Here is a 17,288-nt window from a genome sequence, read left to right as displayed (position 1 = left end):
TCTGATTGGTTTTTAAGGCCATGAGGTAGATATCAATTAGAAACTTGTGGTTTTGATAAGGTAGGAAATGTTGATTCACTTCCAATCAACTTTGGATTCTTTCTCTGTCTGGTGGCTGGTATATGGGGTTGCTGAGATTGTAATTTGATTATGGTAATAGAGAGTAAATGTGGCACTGGAAGGTTAAAATGTAAGGTTGGCCGGCTAGGGTGAGGTTCAGTTCTCCAGGGGAGAGATTTGCTGAATGGAGTGTGACTGCAATTGGGAGGGTGGCAATGCTGGCGTGGCTGGATGCTGGGTGCTTCTGAGAGAGGCTCGGACCTGTCTGTGAACCCACCCTGTTATCAGGGTTTAGACCCTCTGTTTGTTGAGTCCACATGCAGTTCACTAACTCAGCTCTGTGCGGGGAGGAGCTAGGAAGCCAGGATAGAGGTGGTGCTGGAGGAAAGCCTTAAAGAGACAGCCAGATCAATTGAGAAAGCTTCAGTGGAGGGCTCAGTCATGGTAGTGGTTTTTTTTTTCTTCTTTTGAGCCATCAAGACAAGCTCAGCCTCAGGCAAGCAGTGAGTTTGGAAGCTTACTCCAGGTCTGTCGGCCCTGTCGAGGTCAGGGAAGGGACTCAGCCCCATCCCATTTGATCCCACAAGTGAGGAGCTGGACACCCCCTGCACAAGGCGAGCAAGAAGATGATGACCCTACTGAAATGGCAGAGGAATAAAAGTGAGCTCAGATCGCAGCCCTGCAGTGACAAGCCCAGTAGGAGGCCCAGGCTGAGAACCAACCATTCTTGTTGTGGTTCATGAAGGTGCGGCGCAGCAGCAGTTCCAGAAACAGCCACTTCAGAGACTTATTAACCCACGTGTACTGCCCAGGGAACCAGCCAAACTCAGCCCCTCTGGGCATAAGCACTGGGACCAGAAGATGGCTGCTACGTCCCATTGGGAAAGGAGTCTTCGGCTCTGATGGCAGAGGCACATGTGCTGTGTACTGAGCTCTGCACAAGATGTCTCTGCAGGGGCAGGTAGCTACGGTCTTGGCCCAATTGGAAGAAAATAACCATCAGCGACTCTGAGATGAGCCGATTGCGCTCGGAGGGCAGCCGAGCGTATGGAGTGGGCAGCTCATTGGCCCAAACCCACGATCCAAATAATAGGACTCGATAGTGTATCTGTGAAGATGTAGATGTGGGAGCACCAGGCCCTGCCCTCCAGACTGGTGGAAATGGCGCAGCCGCCAGGAACATATCTAGAGATGATTCCGTTGGTGAGATCATCCCAGCCATGGCTGCATCCTGAAGCAGAGAGACAATCAGGCTGACAGAGGAAAATAAAGGGCCTTGGGCACTGCAAGGGGAGAGCCAAAAAAAGGCATTTGCCCAAAATACCAGGGGAAGCCACTTGTCTCTCCCACAGTGTGTGCGTCGTGTAGGAGGCTGGAGCTTGTGGGATAGATATGAGCTATCCGAGGCCATGAGGTCTGGGGTAACCAGGGCTGTAGAGAGCTCATGCAGATAGAAGGCCATGTCGGGGCAGCACTTTGCCTAGTGCCTGTGAGGTGCGCCCACACTCTAGTACGGGGAGCTTCCTTGCAGCTGAGTCATTGCAGCTGGCAGGAGCCATTTGAGTCACCTGCTCCCCTGGCAACTCCCAGATGTACCCTGTGCTGTAACCCCTTACGGACGAGAGAGCAGGAGGGCCCACTCAGGGCTGGTGCACACTGCTCTTATCAGTTGTATTGGGGAGAGATGGGGGTATATTCATGCCCCCTGAGGCCCCAAGGGGTGATCATGGACCTCACTCAGGACACAAGAAACTCAGCAGATAACAAAGGGCCCAGGTCTCCTGGCAGCAGCATGAGACTTCGGGAGATGGGTCTTGAATGGTGAAAACAAGGGTGAGGCATTGCTGTGGTCCCCAGTGTAAGGCTGCTGAATGGCTGGCTGTCTGGCTCATCAAGGCAAGTGTGGCTTGTCAGCTCCAGCAGAAATATAAGGGGAAACCAGCAGAGAGAGAGAGAGAGTGTGAGTGTTTGTGCGTGTTGCGTCCTCTTTACACACATTTTACACCCCCCCCCCCGTCTCCTTAGACTGTAAGCTTGCCAGGGAGGGGATTGTGTCTTTGCATGTGAGCAGTAAATAATAATAAAGGAGGCAAGAGCAAGAATAGACAGTCTGGAGGGAAATATTCAGGGAGGAAGCTTAGGCTATGCTTTGACATTGCCACTGTAGCCAACCCCCAGGAAGGGGGTGAGTCTGGACACAGACTATGGGGCTGTATGCACTGTAGAGGATGGGGTAGGGATGTGGCCTGGTCACCTAGACTAATGCTTGGAGACTGATATTCCTTTGGCTGTAACAGTTGTCTGAACTTGCGATTTCTCGCTTTTTAGAGTTTATGTTGTTGGGAGAAAACCCAATGAGCAACCAAGTCCATGATGTGTGTGTGTGTGTGTGTGTGTGTATGTACACATCATGGGATTCCCAAAAGCAGTCAGCAATAGCCTAACTCTGCTCCCGGCGAAGCCAGTGAGGCTTTTACTGCAGCTGTCAATGAGAGCAGAGTACGGCCAGTGTCGGGCTCTTTGGAGAACCCCGTCCATCTAGTCTAAGGCATTTTGAGATCCTTTCAAATGAAAGGTGAGACTGAAATGGGTACTGTTATAATGGGCTTCCTTGGAGCCGAACTTGCCTGTGCTAGTGGCTCAGAGTTCTGGAGAAACATCACCTGTAGCACACTGGATCCCATGTGGCTTGATCTGGTTTCCATGGAAGTCGATAGGTATCTTTCCATTGACGTCGCTGGGCACCAGCAACAGCATGCTGTGGCATTTCCCAATCAGGGTGGGGGGCATAGCTAGCCAACTGGGTGATAACTCACCAAACGGGCTGTAGCCAAAGTCCACAACACTTACAATGAATCAACATTTTCCTGGGCTTCTCTGTAAAGCTGCCCGGGGGCAAGAGCTCTTTCTTCATTCTAAGAAATAAAGGCCATTACCAGTCATGAGTAAAGTGGGGGCTTCCCAATCAGCCAAATAGCCAAGCGCTGCATTCGTTGTCTGAACAATTTTCTCTCTCTCTCTCTCTTCTCTCGTTTAATCAGTGGATGGAATAAAAAAAAACCCCTTTAAAATAGTTAGGCACAGTAGGAACGGCAGGCCTGTTCTGAACGCCACCCCGCCTCCACTCCCCCTTTCTGATAGCCGTAATGACCCTGCAAACACTAAATGGCATTTGAGTGCATTAAGCAGCAAATTCTCTGGTGACATAGCAATTACGGCTCTGAAATAGATTTGGTGCGTCACGGAAGATAAGGGTTTTGAAAGTTGCTGTTCTGATTATAGCTTGTAACGCCAACAAATAACAGGCTTCAAAATAAGAGGCTGCCAAAAGAGCCATTGTGGTTTTGCCTCAGTGATGGCACGTAAATTGCTATTCATGTCCTAAGTGTACTTGAGTATGCCAGTCTCCGGGCAGCAGAGTTGGCTCAGTGTCTCTCTTTACACAGCTTGTCATTGTCAGGCTGATAATCTGTGGTAATTGCTGCCTCTTGCAATGGTCAGAGATGTGTAAGGGTGTATGCTGTTTCTTCCGTGAAGCCAACAGCAATGTGTGTCTGTCCCAGTATGTGGTGTATGGACAGAAGTGACTACGGGTGCCTGCTTACTGTCTGACCTTGGGCATTTGTGTTGATAGGTGTATGTGTTGTGTGTGCACAGTGTGAGGATGGGCGTCCACAGGTAGAGTAGGCATGTGGATTTGTCTATATGTGTGTGTGTGTGTGTAGTATATGTATACAGTGTGACCGCAGGTGAGTCTATATATGAATGTGTACACAGGGTGAATAAAAGCAGCTGCCTTAAACTAAGGGTGTGTGTCAATGTACGTATATGTGTAGTGTGACTGCAAGTGTTTGCATACAAGGCCTCTGCGTTGTGCATGCGTATGTGTACACAAAGTGAATGTCTGCCATAGGCTGTGTATGCGCGTGGAAGTGTCTATTAGAGCTGTGTGAATAGGGATTTTTTTTTTTTTGGTTTGAACTGAAAAATAAAATTGAAACAATTCATTTTGGGTTGACCTGAAATGAACATTTTTCAGAGAATCAAAAAATTTGGAAAAGTTTTGTTTGGAGTGGCATGTAAACATTTTGTTTCTTTCTTTAGTTTAACCTTTTTTAAAATAAAACTGAAGTAAAATTTGAAACAAAAAAGTAGTTTCAAGACCAAAAATCAAGCTGTTTCATTTAGAAAACATTCAGACTGAAATTTTGTTTTTATTGAGAATTTTGAAGCAACTCAAACAATTCAGCAAATTCAACACAAATTCACAAAATGTTTCCATCGACCTGAATCTGTATATTTAGGGATGGGGTGAGGGGGAGTTTTGGCTGAAATTTTTCACCTGGTTCTAGCATCTACATACATATGCACATGTATACCATCTGAGTGTGTCTGAGCACATGGGCTTTGTATGCTCTGTGTGTGTGTGTGTGTGTGTGTGTGTGTGTATTCTGCTTCTGCACAAAACTGTTCTTTCACTTACAGCCTGTTGTAGCAATTGATACAGAGTAGCTTGGTTGCTGCTGTTTGTCTGGCTGGGTTTCTCCCTCCTTTCTGTAGACTACACTGCTGATGCATCCCCCGTGTTTGGTGGCTGCATGGCATTTCCTCCTGTTAGGATCATTTCTCCCCAGCCGTGCCATTGCTGGAGAGATTTAGGCAGGGCATCAGGCACACCCCACCCACCTCTGCCCACGGTAGCTGTGGTAACGGCATATGGCCCGTTTGCAGACATTCATGCTTGGTGCTGACATCAGTCACTTTACGGCACCCCATCATATTTCTGGGCTGCAAATGAGACTTTCGTACAGGACCAGGCTAGCTTGGGCTGTCACAGGCAGTGATGGATTCTCTGCATCAGCGGAGCACTACGGAGGTAGGTGCGGAGAAGGAGAGGCGAAAGAGAGATGGCTCAGGCATATTGAAAACAGGACAGTGGCTGCCACTGACTTGGGCGCTGGCAGGAAATTGGAAGGCTTAATTAAAGTAGCATCGAATCAATGTCAGAGTGAGATAAGGAGGCTGTGCGCACATCTGCTTCTCTCCAAAGGGGCCAGGCAGCTAGGGGAGAGAAGCGGCAACCAAGGAATGGCTGGTAACCTTCTGTTCCCCTTCTCCTCCTACCATAGTCTCCTGTAGTATGCTGGAGAGAGCAGGTCCCTCTTCCCCACTCTAACAATGTGGCTGTCGCTAGTAAAGCACCACGTCTTTATCCATCATCTCCCTGAGACACACACACTCCACAGCCTGGGATACAGCTGGGAGAGCCCCACTCTGCTTTGCAAACAGACAGCAGGATCGTGGGCCAAGCTGTGACTGTGGCATCCCTGGGGCTGCTGATGGAAGGAACAGAGAGACTGTGGCGTTTGTGGCACCAGCCCACAGAACAATGGGGTTTTCCTGCTCGCCAACACGGTGAATTTGTTGTGGAGTCATTAAGAGGGAATAAATCCAGAAACCCAGGAGGTCATTGCACAGAGTCCTTTCCCAGACGGTAATTGCACTTTAGGACAAATGAGCACTCAGAGGTGGCTTGTTAGTGATTTTTATTTTACTTAATAACCTGCAGGAAAGCCAGGCGGGGGATTACCCTGGGTGTTGACATGGCAATAAGGAAGGAAGGCATCTCAAATTCCACAGCATCAGACACAGCTCACGTCCAGTGGGGCAGCCAGAGTTTGGCTGGGATCCTGGGGTCAGTTCAGCCATGAGAGCCCCTTTTCTGGAGTTGATTCCTGCATGGAAAAGGATTTCCTGAGGCTCCCTAGGCCAGCCTGGATTGGGAGCGCTCACCCCTGAGCGTGCTCACCATAGAGATCACAACCCATTGGCTTTTGAATGGCACCAAAGACCTGGGCAAATTCATGTCTATAATACTCTTCCTCCACAAGGAGTTCTCTGCCGCTTTGTCAGGGCCCCCTCTCCTTCCAGCTTTCCCTGCTTTTATACCTGCTGCCCATCAGCAAGACCCAGGCTCTCCTCCTTCCAGCCAGAGAGGACTTCCATCGTTACCTCCACGGGGGTGTGGTAGTGACCGTACCCGATGTGCACCCAGCTCCTCCGGCTGCACTGCTTCCCCCTTCTGCCATCCTACCTTTCTCTGTCTCTTTGTCCTGGCATGGCAGAGCATCAGCCCAGGAGCAGGTCTCCATTAAAGCACCTTAGCCTATTCGGTGCGGGCAATAGGGGCCAGACAGGCCGAGTCCTCTGGTTAACCCCAGAAGAGGACAAGTGCAGGCAGATTCTCTCCATGTGGCCATGCCAGCACATTTCAAATGGAAGGGCCACTCTGGTGGGCGAGAGGGGAGCCCTGTTTCCATGGCTTTTCTTGAGTCTCGGGCTTCTCAGCTGAAGACGTTAGCTGGGGGCTGGTCAGTGCTAGTCCGTAACTCTTAGCAGTATAGTGCTTTTCATCTTTCGAAGCATTAGCTGATCCCTCCAATATCCCTGCAAGGCAGACAGGCTTTGTTATCCCCCTTTCACAGCTGGCCAGGTGAGCCCAAAGCTGCTCAGGAGAGTTGGTGTGAGAGCTGGGGTTGTGACTCCCTGTCCGCAGCGCAAGGAGAGTTTTCGTGGGGCCCATGAGACCCTCACCTTGGGAAGCATGACAGGTTTTCTGTTGGGGAAAAACTCTGTTGGGGAGAAGCGTGTTAGACCATTAGAATCTGGATTGTGAGCGTCCAAACCTCAAAGATGTAAAAGTTCCATCAGGCTTCCGAGGGGTAGCCGTGTTAGTCTGTATCAGCAAAAACAACGAGGAGTCCTTGTGGCACATTAGAAACTAACACATTTATTTGGGCATAAGTTTTTGTGGGCTATAACCCATCCGATGAAGTGAGTTATAGCCCACGAAAGCTTATGCCCAAATAAATGCATTAGTCTCTAAGGTGCCACAAAAATCCATCAGAGAGTGACAGCTTTTAGTCACTGCCTGCCTCAGTGGTATTTAACTAGATGATCAAGGAGATACCACTGAAGAGATCCATATTTCATTCCTGACTCCCTACACCATGTAACCCCTCCATGCGGGATGGTCTTTCAGTATGACTGGAGAGTCAGCATAAAATCATAAGGCCTGGAAAAGACCCCAAGAGGTCTTCTAGTCCAGTCCCCTGCACTGAGGCAGGTCTAAGTATTATCGAGACCATCCCTGACAGGTGTTTGTCTAACCCGATCTTAAAATGTAGTTTGAATGTAGTTTCAAGATTATACTGATCCTGCTTGGTGGTGCCCGGCAGCTCCCCTCACTCCCCAGTGGAAAGTGCATGTCTGTGCAGAGGTGCCTGCCCCAAAATGATGTCGGAATGCTTGGGGTTTTTTTCTTTACATGTTCAGAGGGTTCGTGTGTCCATGCCAGGTATCACCTTTCACATGTATCCCATGGAGCCAGCAGGCTATTTATTAGCAGAACCAGGAATTTAATCTGTCCTTTTAACCCTGTATCCCAATATGGCATCTAGATGATGTTGCAATAATGATAAAAACTTGAAAGCAAATTTCATGCAGGTGAAAAGGGCCAGCTCAGCAGTCCCTAGAGAGAGCTGCTGCCACCATGCAGCCTCCCCAGACTTGCAAGCATCTCATACTTCCCTGAAACATGCTGCTTTTTGACTTCCAGCTTTCTGGAGCCGTCCTTAGAGTTCAGCTTGAATCTGCCAGCTCGATGAGTCACTCCAAGCCACATCAGTTTAAACTCAGTGCATGGCTTTGTTTCACACCCAGGGATGCATGCATGAAGGGACAGTTTTTACCATGGCACTTGACGGCTGAAAAATGTCTCCTATATAGGAAAGATCACGCAGTATGTGGCAACTTTGCAACCCACACAAAAGAAAGTACAATCCACCAGGCAGGTAGTGATGAAACGGGCCGAACCAGATAAGGGGGAGGAATGGCATGAAGCAATGGCTCAGGGCGTTCCACCTCTGCCAAGCCCCATCCCATCAGATTCTGCATCCAATGGGATGTCCTGGTGTCTTTCAGGTACAGAGGAGAGACAAAGCCAACCTCCCAGTTGAAGGCGATTTGCTTGGATGGCCAGCAGTCACAAAAAGCATGTCTATACCTGCAGGCATCTGACCCATATCAGCACTGGGCACTGTTCTTGAGTTTGTGTTGTGTGTGTGTGTGTGTGTGTGTTTGTGTTGTGTGTATGCAGAGCCTAGCAAAAAGGGCTCCAGGACTGGAGTTTCTAGGCACTGGGCTAATACAAATAATCATAATAGTATAAACAGGACAGAGATACAGCGTCTCGTCCTGCTTTGAGCTGCACTGGGCCAGATGTCCAAATTTTGCCGGCATAGACACGCCCAAACGGTTTGGGTTGGAAAGTTTCAACTTTTCACACAAAATTTGACAATGTTTCAGGTTTGGGCTGAACGTTTTCGGGGTTTCGACCAAAAAACGTCGAGGGAAGCGCTTTCCGTGAAATCGGTGGTTTAGTCGAAACCCCAGTTTTCTGGTTTTGATAGACAAATATTGACAGCCCTAATTTGGGCACCACCACCCACCCCCGGCCCTGTGCAGCACGAGGTTGTGGCACACAGTCGTTCAAAGTCTGCTCTCGCGTCAGGTGCTGCACAGGGCTGGGGGACAAGTTTGTGGCTGTGCTTGGAGGAGCTGTACTGAGCAAATACGGGCAAGTGGAAGCAGCCTCCGGTCAGCAAAGCCAATAGTGGCGACGGAGTCAGTCTGTGAGGTGGCGTTCAGGGCAGGTTGCCCCCTGGGGCAGGACTGAGGTACCAAGGGGCTCAGGGTCAGATTTTTAAAGGTACTGAGGTGCCCGAAGATGACCCGGGCCCTCTGACTCCAGTAATATGGTGCCGCTTTGCAACAACAGCATGTGCGAAATGGCTGGAGCATGGTAGGAGCCAGCGGAGAGCAGGGGAAAAGGGAACGTTGGGCTTGGCTGTCCTGTTGATATAAAGCGACTGATTGAGCTCTTTGTTTCCCTCAGGCTAATGGAGGTTGGCAAGATGCTACTACCCCCTCCTCAGTGACCTCCCCCACAGAAGGCCCTGGCAGCGTCCACTCTGATACCTCCAACTGATCGCCCAGCAAATCGCATCCCTGGCTGACCCTGGCCCCACTTGGGGCCTGGGGTGGGAGGGGAGGGTGCTCTCCTGACACTGAAGCAGTCAGACTGGAGGTGGAACTAACCGGCTAAACACAAGAAGAGTCACCTTCTCTTCTCTTCGTCGGGATGCTTTTTTCAGCCAATCTGGACACTTCTTTATACTCTTTTCCCTTTCTTTTCTGGGCAGAAGCCACCTCTCCCCTCACTACCATCCCCTCCCCAACCTTTTCCCTGAAGGATATTTTCAACAGTTAGAAGAATTTAAAGAGGAAGAACAAACAAACCAACAACAACAACAAAAGTATCTGTCCATTTCCATGCTGGTGTTTTGAAGAGCCAAAATTTACCTCACTCCTTTGCTAACAAGCAACCCACCTCCTTCAGCTTCTCTTGTGCTCACACTACCTCTTAGCAGGAATACTTCACATCCGCTCTCTCTTCTGCTGCTGCTTCACACTCTTCCGGTTCTGGGGACAGAGCTAGCAGGACGCTTTCCTTTTCCAAAGTGATCCCAAAGCCTCAGTGAGTCATCCCCAGGGCATTTCCAGAAACAGGGCAGATAAATGCATTCCCACGCTGCCGGGCGTGTAGGAAAAGGGAGCAAAAATCCTCTGCTGAGGCTCTCCTCACTTTCAAAAGGTACCAGGACATTGTGCTTGCAAACTGGTGTAAATATCAAACACTAACCCTTCCCTCTGCCACCGTGCTTTGCCTCAGACCCCAAACACAAGCCATTCAGCTCTGCAGCAAACACACCCAGCCTTTGCCAGTGTGCGAGAAAACCAAAAATAGCCTGTAGTCTTTGCATCATGGTACTTCTAGGAAGGAAACAGCAGAGAGCAGTGAGTGAGAAACAGTGGGCATCTGTAATGCTAACACTTAGCATTCATATAGTTTTACCCGATCATAGCACTGCAGAAATACTGACGAGCAGTTGATGGGGATGGGGCCAATTTGCACAACGCTTATGTCTGTAGTGTCTTTTCTAGTTAGCACCAAGAGCGTTGCACTGGGTTTGAAAAGCAAGCCAGGCCTATCTTGTGTTGTGTTCTGAGGGGGTGTGCATGCCTACCTGCTGGAGAACTGGATAGGCCCTGGGGTGCCCCTTCTGCAGGTACAGTGAGAAACAGGCACATGTACCCATTGGTACAATTTAGCCCTTAAAAGGTGTTCAGATAGCATCCTGTGAATTAGCAGGCATGAATGTTCCTTATAGCTAAGCAGATAAGCAGTGAAGACTGAAGGGTGAGGAGAGAGATGGATGCACACACAGTCAATACATAAGTTGTATGGACTGGATACTTTCCGTAGCTATTAATAAACCAGGTCTGTTTTTGTCAGGGGGGAAAATGCCCCATAAACTAAATAATTTTCTAGTTTGGGGATTTCTTTCAAATTAAGGTGCTGGTTTCAGTCCGCACCTTTTTGTGAATCTAAGACGTGACATGATAAGTACTAAAATAAATCATGTGACATTCCACCCAGCCATTCGGCACCCAGGATCTTCCAGCATTTTGCAGCAGGAGGATTTGCTCCCAGTGTTGGTTCTCCTCCCGCAGCGCGTGGTCAGCTGTAGGGAGGAGAGGCTCCTGACTGGCCAAGAAGGAGGTGGGGTTTATTCTTGGTGGAACGTTCCATTGCACACTAACAAAACAAAATGAGATAAGAAGGGAAGGATGCAGCCAACTCTAACTTTTGCAACAGAGTTAAAACAGATTAATCTTTGTCTTCAGCTGGAGGCCTCTCTGGTGTGAGGGTGGTATTTCAAATGGGTGAACACAAAGCAGGGCAGCTCTGGTGGCAAGCCTTCCTCAGAAGGAGGGCAGCCTGCATTCAGAGTTCTGCTTGTGTGATGGGAGGGAATTATTGACTTTAATGGGAGAGATGATATGAAAATATGCCCAATCTTCTCTTTTACGAATTACAGCCCTGAGCCTGAAAACACGTACCTGCAGCAGTCCCATTGACCTCAATGGGTCTGCTCATAAGCATCAAGATAGGCATGTGTGAGTGTCTTAAAGTCTAAGTCTTCAGAAGATCTCTGTGTGTGGGTTAATTATGCATACTGATCGCCATGTGCTAAATTGCAGAGCCATGTGATCATCAGTATCAATCCATGCACCTTTGAGCACATCACCTGCACTCTGGCCACTGACCTCCACTGGCCTTTTTTTTTTCCTACCAATTCCAGTATTAGCGTAGTGCAATTATTGAACTGCTTCAAGTAGCCACCATTTGAAATCAAAGCTCTGCCCAAAAAATAGCCATCCCTCCACTGAAAAAAATGTAGATTGGTTTGAGGCCAGACATGGGCAATAAACAGTCCTGCAAGAGTTTATGGACTTGAGATACTGAGTCCCTGCAAAAGCTAGAATTGGGAGCATGATTCTGTTGAAATGGAAAGATCCCAACTTACCAACAGGATGTACAACACTTGCTAATAACCCTGGGAGGCTCCAAGGTATTGGCTTTGAAATTTGTGACTATTTTTTAAATAGATGAGCTAATTTGGCTGGATTGTGTAGGTTTCTAAAATGTAGATACTTAGATCTCCCTCGCCTGTGAGTCTTGTACAGCTGGATTCAGAGCTTTTTAGAAACTTGTACAAAAAATGACCAAAAAAATTCTCTCACTTTCTCCCGACAATTTTCCAGTCAGCTGTGTGCTGAGACACCCATGTTTAGAGGTGGAGGGATACAAAAAATAGTCCCAATTAAAGTCCAACATGTGAGCCCCCTTTACCCACAATGGTAAGCAGTTACTCCCACAAGTAGTCCCTGCATTCTAGTTCATTGTGGTTATTGATAGCTACTCACCAGTGGGAGTAAATTGAACCATTTGGTTCAACCAGCTATAGCTACTCACCAGTGGGAGTAAATTGAACCATTCGGTCCTAAGCATTTAAAAATTGTCTAGATCATCCCTACCTGGCATGTATAGGACACATGATGGGGCAGCATGCCATCCTTGGACTGACTGGGATAGCGCATGACGCTGCCAGTTGGGCAGTGTCCCATCCCACACCTGTGTATAAAGCTTTTATACTGCATCCCGCCATCACATATTCTCTCTCGCCTCGTAGCTAGATGATGATACACAAACAGCAAATCGCCCCCCAGCTCTTCTCCCAATATGGCGTCTTGGCGACATCACAGCCTAGGGCCTCGGTCTATCCAAGAACTTTAAACGCATGCTTAACTTGAAGCATGTGAGCAGTCCAATTGAAGTCAGTGATTTCAGTTGACAAATGGGAGTGCTTATGGGTTTACAGTTCAACATGTGCTTAAGTGCTTTGCTGGAGTGGGTCTGTGGTCCAGATCCTGTGACTGGCTCTAGGCAGGTGGATCCTCCCCCCTCCCACTACCTGCATGGTGCCTCAGTGAAATGAAGAGGCCTCCATGTAGGTGCAAGGGCCGTCTGCAGAGCCAGCTATGATGGTACCTTTTGAAAATGAATCATTTGAGAAACAGATTTAAAGCCATGCCAACATAAAGCAGCCTGCCCCTGGCGATCCCTAGTCTCCTTGAGAATTGAACTGCATGCCATCCACCTCCAGTGCAGCAAGGATCAGTCCTCAGAAGCGGTTAGCTGGAGCTGCATTTATCCTCCTTGCAGTTATCTCCCTGTCATTCTCCCATTCACCATGGCATGACATTGACTCCTCTATGGTATTTAACGTGTCACGTTTTTCGGTTTCCTTTTTCGTTCCTTTTACATTTGTTGTTGTTGCTGACTGGTCGGTTGCCTTTTTCTCACAAACTTTGAAATTTTTTTTCTTTTTTCTGCCCAGAAAATCCTAACTTCGATACCAAAAAACAAAAACAAAATGAAACAAAAATAAAAAACAACAAAAAAAAAAACAAAAAAAACTTGCAGAAAATTAAAAAAAAAAATTAAAACAATAAAAATTAAAAAAAACACCTTGATGATTCTTTCAGCTTTATTAACATTTTCCATTGTTTCTTGCGATTTGTGTCTTGTTCTTTGTAGCATTGATGATAACGAACATTTGATAATGAATGTTCTTGTATATTCAGATAAAGGAAAAAAAAACCAAAAAAGCAGTCTGAATTTAATAGTGTTTATAATAAAAAAAAAATTTTAAAAATGACCCTCATAGCACGCAAAAGTGAACGGGGAAGAATTTCCACTCCAGTTCTTTCTGTGGCAAAAAGCGCTTCATTCCTGTATAGTTTATAACACCAAACTACCTACATTCATCTTCTCTTTCAGTTTGGTTTTTTTCCATGTTTTTTTTTAATTTTATTTTGTTTTTAATTTTCTCGCATTTGTGAATTTGTTCAAGAATGCTAGAAAACTGTAGAGTTGTGCACACTCATTTCCTCTTACACAATGTTTAAAAAGTGACAGTAATTCATTTTGTAAAACTTAAAAAAAAAAAAAAAGTTGGAATAGTGAGCATAATAGGTACATTCTAACACTTTATGTTTATTAACGTTGAGACCCAGTTAATTACTTTTTCTTTTCGTTTGCCTTCCTTTTTTTTTTTTTCCTTTCGGGGGCAATTATGATGATGATGATGATTTTTAAATTGTCCAGGACTATGGCCTTGTAAACGTCCCTTCCTCCACTTTTGATGTATATTCAAGGTGATGTGAAAAGCTTAATTGGCAAAAATCCATTTTTTTGGCTTGATTTTTCTCATGGAATCAGATCGGCTCTGAAAGGACTTCACCCTGTTCCTCCTCCCTGAAAATTCAAATATTGCTGATCTTGGGCTCAGTTGCTCAAGTTCAGTGGAAGTTATGAGCCTAAATACCTTTGTAGAGATGAACCTAAGTGCCATGGTGTGGGCCAAGACACTCATCCTGCTAGGTGCAGGGGCAAGACTTAGTTATGGCCCCCAATTCAGCAAACCACACCTACTTAGCAAAGCTTTTCAGCCTATGCTTAAGTGCAGTTAGGGTCAACAGAGCACATGGTGAAAGTTAAGCACTTGCTAAACATTAGGATGTTTCAAAGGAATTTAAGGTTGTTCAGCACCTAGGTCCCATTGCATCTCTGTCTTAGGTGCTGTTGAAAATCCCAGGCTAAACTGCTTTGCTGAATAGGGATGGACTTATATTTAAATGCTTTCCTGAATGAGGGCCCCTGTGAAATGCAAGACTTAGTCTCTGAGCTTAACACTTTCAAATTTCAGAGTAGCAGCCTTGTTAGTCTATATCCGCAAAAAGAAAAGGAGGACTTTTGGCACCTTAGAGACTAACAAATTTATTTGAGCATAAGCTTTCGTGAGCTACAGCTTCATCAATTGTAGCAGGTCCAGTCTTTCACAGCGCAGCTGGCAGTTTCTTTCCATCTATAATTCTGAGCACTATCAAATGGTAGGGTTTTGCTTTCCTTTTCATGACTGATCCCAGCAAAAACTTGCTGCTTCTCCTAGGGCTTGATCCAAACCTCATTAAAGCCAATGCAAGACTCCAGTGAACTTCAGATCGGGTCTGAAAGCACTGGCCCAAAACACTGATGTTTACAAAAATATCACTCCAGAACTTTGGCCATTATCATAGAATACATCAATATTTTGAATAAATGGATCCTCTTATTCTGATCACCTTGTTAGAATTGGTATGGAGTTTTTTGCCTCTCTATTGTGTATTGAAAAGCTTCCCCATTTCCTCATCGCCTGATCTAAATTCAATTAGGACCTCATCCATAGTCTACTGATGTCAATGGAAATACTTTTTCACACAACCTGTAATTAGACTCTGGAACTCATTGCCACAGGATGTCATTGAGGCCAAGAATATAGCAAGATTCAAAAAGGAATTGAAGATTTATATGGATAACAAAGATATCTAGCTTACAATGCTAATAAAGAGTACTGGAAGGGAGAGAAAGAACGTATGTTTCAGGGATTAAACCAATCTCTATTAAGGCTCAGGATGAGCCCTTCATGGGCGCGGGGGGTGAGAGGTCACCCCACATCTGCCTATTGTGGAGTTTCTTGCACCTTCCTCTGAAGCATCCCTTGCTTGCCACTTTTGGAGACAGGATACTGGACTATACAGATCATGAGTCTGGACCAGTATGACTGTCCTAGGAAAAGAATTCCACGTACCTCCAGTGGGCTTTGGATGAGACGCTAAGGTAGAACACACTTTCACCAGTCCATGAACTGGACAGGAAGTTTGGAGATGAGTAAGAGCTAGGCCTTTGGCCTCCGATCCTGTGACCACTTACACATATGCTTAAATTTACACGCATCAGGAGGAGGCAACTGATTTCACTGGGCCACCTCCCATGCAGAAAGTTAAGCACGTGTATAAGCGTTTGTAGAACCAGAGGGCAGTATTTGGAAGGCAGACTTAATTAGCATGATAAAGGAAAATAAAACTCCAGTTACCTCCTGAAAATAATACAGTTAAAGGTCCCAGTTCAAGGAGAGATGTTTATAAAACCATTAATTTGAACCATTTTTTTCTTTTAAAGAGGTCCAAAAAAACAAATCTCAACTTTTCACATCACTAGTTGTTTTTGCTTTTTATCTTGAAGCTTCCTAGAATACTTTTGCTTTCACACTCACGTTAGTGTTAGAATTATTAAAATATAAATCAGACATTGCAGGGTTTTTAAAACAAATTTCTCATTGCAAACCCTTTTCTTCTTGTAAAGATGTTCCAGTTGTTCTGAACTGCTTTTCCTTTGCTTTGCTTTTTTTTTCTAATGGATTCCAATTATAAAACCTAAAAAGACTCTGCTGTGACTTGGTTTTGAAACTTTAAGCTTTTCTGCTTCTGTAAGACAAAGGCCTATGTCTTTTTGACCCCAACTGAAACTTTTATGTTCTATAATGTTACTAACAAGGTGTAGGTTTTACAGTCTCCTGATTTGTACTGGTAATGCATATTCCAAATAAATAGTTTCTTTTGTTGCAAACACTGGTGTATTTCTTGAAAGCAAAACCAAACTGCTGAACATGTATGGTATTTTATATTCAAAGGCAAAATATAAGTGTGAAACAAAGCGGAAGCTAGTTGGAAAGGCAATTTGAAGGACTGTGTATTGATCAGCTCACATTCACCCCAATCCCAGCTCTGCCAATGCACCTCAATCCTGACCTGCAACACTGTCATACCACAGAGCTGGGGCATCCATAGATCTCAGAATGCTTCACAAAGGAGGTCAGTATCATTAGGCCTATATTACAGATGGGGAAACTGAGGCACAGGGCAGTATCATGACTTACCCGCCAGCAGTTCAGTGGCAGAGCTGGGAATACAACCCAGGTTGCCTGTATCTCAGCCCAATGCTCTTCGGCAAGGGAACACTGCCTCCCCGTAAGCTCCCTTATTCATTAACACAGCTCTCTGACAAAACCGCGCTGAAAGAAGCCATCTCCGCTGAATCCACCTGCTGGTGTCTCTTTGTTCAAGCCTCTGGTGACTGTGGCCTTTGACTCCACCTAGTGATAGCACATCAGTCCCTTGAGTCACAGTCTGGGTTTTGCATGCTAACCCAGTCCTAGGGTTCCACCCAGCTCTGTCAGTGCACCTTGTAACTGACCTACTTGCTGAATTGCCTTCCAACAGTCATCCTTCCGCAGCAGTGCAGCGCTGTAAAAGACACGGCCCCTGGGAAAGCTCCTGACTTGGTCTGCCGCAGCTACAGGTCGTCCTGGGTAGCTAGGGTCATGAACATAAAAGGAGGACAGGTACAAAGACGAGACTTTTCCAAGAGCAATTAATTGCTGCTGTCACTGTTTGCCGTGACGTGTCACCCCATCCCCACAGAATGTCGGCTGATAGCAAAGAGATGATGTTACAGAAGCTAGAAAGGGAATGGACTTATTAGTGTATCTACTTCATCTTCCCCACCCCAGCCACTGCTGGAGTCTTCCCTTCCATGTCGTCTCCCAGGTTTTTGCAGTCTGGTTTCACATGACCCCAGAGATGGAGCTTTCACCATGTCTCTTGGGAAACTAATGGGGCTCTGCCACCATTAGGCAACACTGCCTGGTGTTCAGCCTACACTTGCTTTAGCTCAATGGCATCCCCTTACTGAGGCGTGGCAGAGGATAATGGTGAATCACGCTTTTGGTGCTTGGCATGGAGTGCTTCCTGACAAGCCTTAGCTATGATGTTTCTCACACACACACACACACACACACACACACACTTACTTCTGGCCT

At 46.5% G+C, this 17,288-nt stretch overlaps 1 protein-coding gene across 7 annotated transcripts in view; it reads left to right on the top strand.

Annotated features, from left to right (window-relative positions):
• PBX1 (PBX homeobox 1) overlaps positions 1-16,036 on the top strand; it is a 249,883-nt gene extending 233,847 nt beyond the window's left edge. For all 7 annotated transcript variants that reach the window (XM_038412949.2, XM_038412945.2, XM_043520212.1 and 4 more), the window contains one exon: positions 9,017-16,036. Coding sequence is in view for 4 of the 7 variants with exons in the window: in XM_038412945.2 (XP_038268873.2) it covers positions 9,017-9,109 (93 nt within the window). In the remaining 3 variants the exon portion in view is untranslated. The remainder of the gene's footprint in view (positions 1-9,016) is intronic.
• The last annotated feature ends 1,252 nt before the right edge of the window (positions 16,037-17,288 follow it).

Source organism: Dermochelys coriacea, chromosome 8 (genome assembly GCF_009764565.3).
Source record: "Dermochelys coriacea isolate rDerCor1 chromosome 8, rDerCor1.pri.v4, whole genome shotgun sequence".
NCBI lineage: Eukaryota > Metazoa > Chordata > Testudines > Dermochelyidae > Dermochelys > Dermochelys coriacea.
This window is presented reverse-complemented; position numbering and strand designations above follow the sequence as displayed.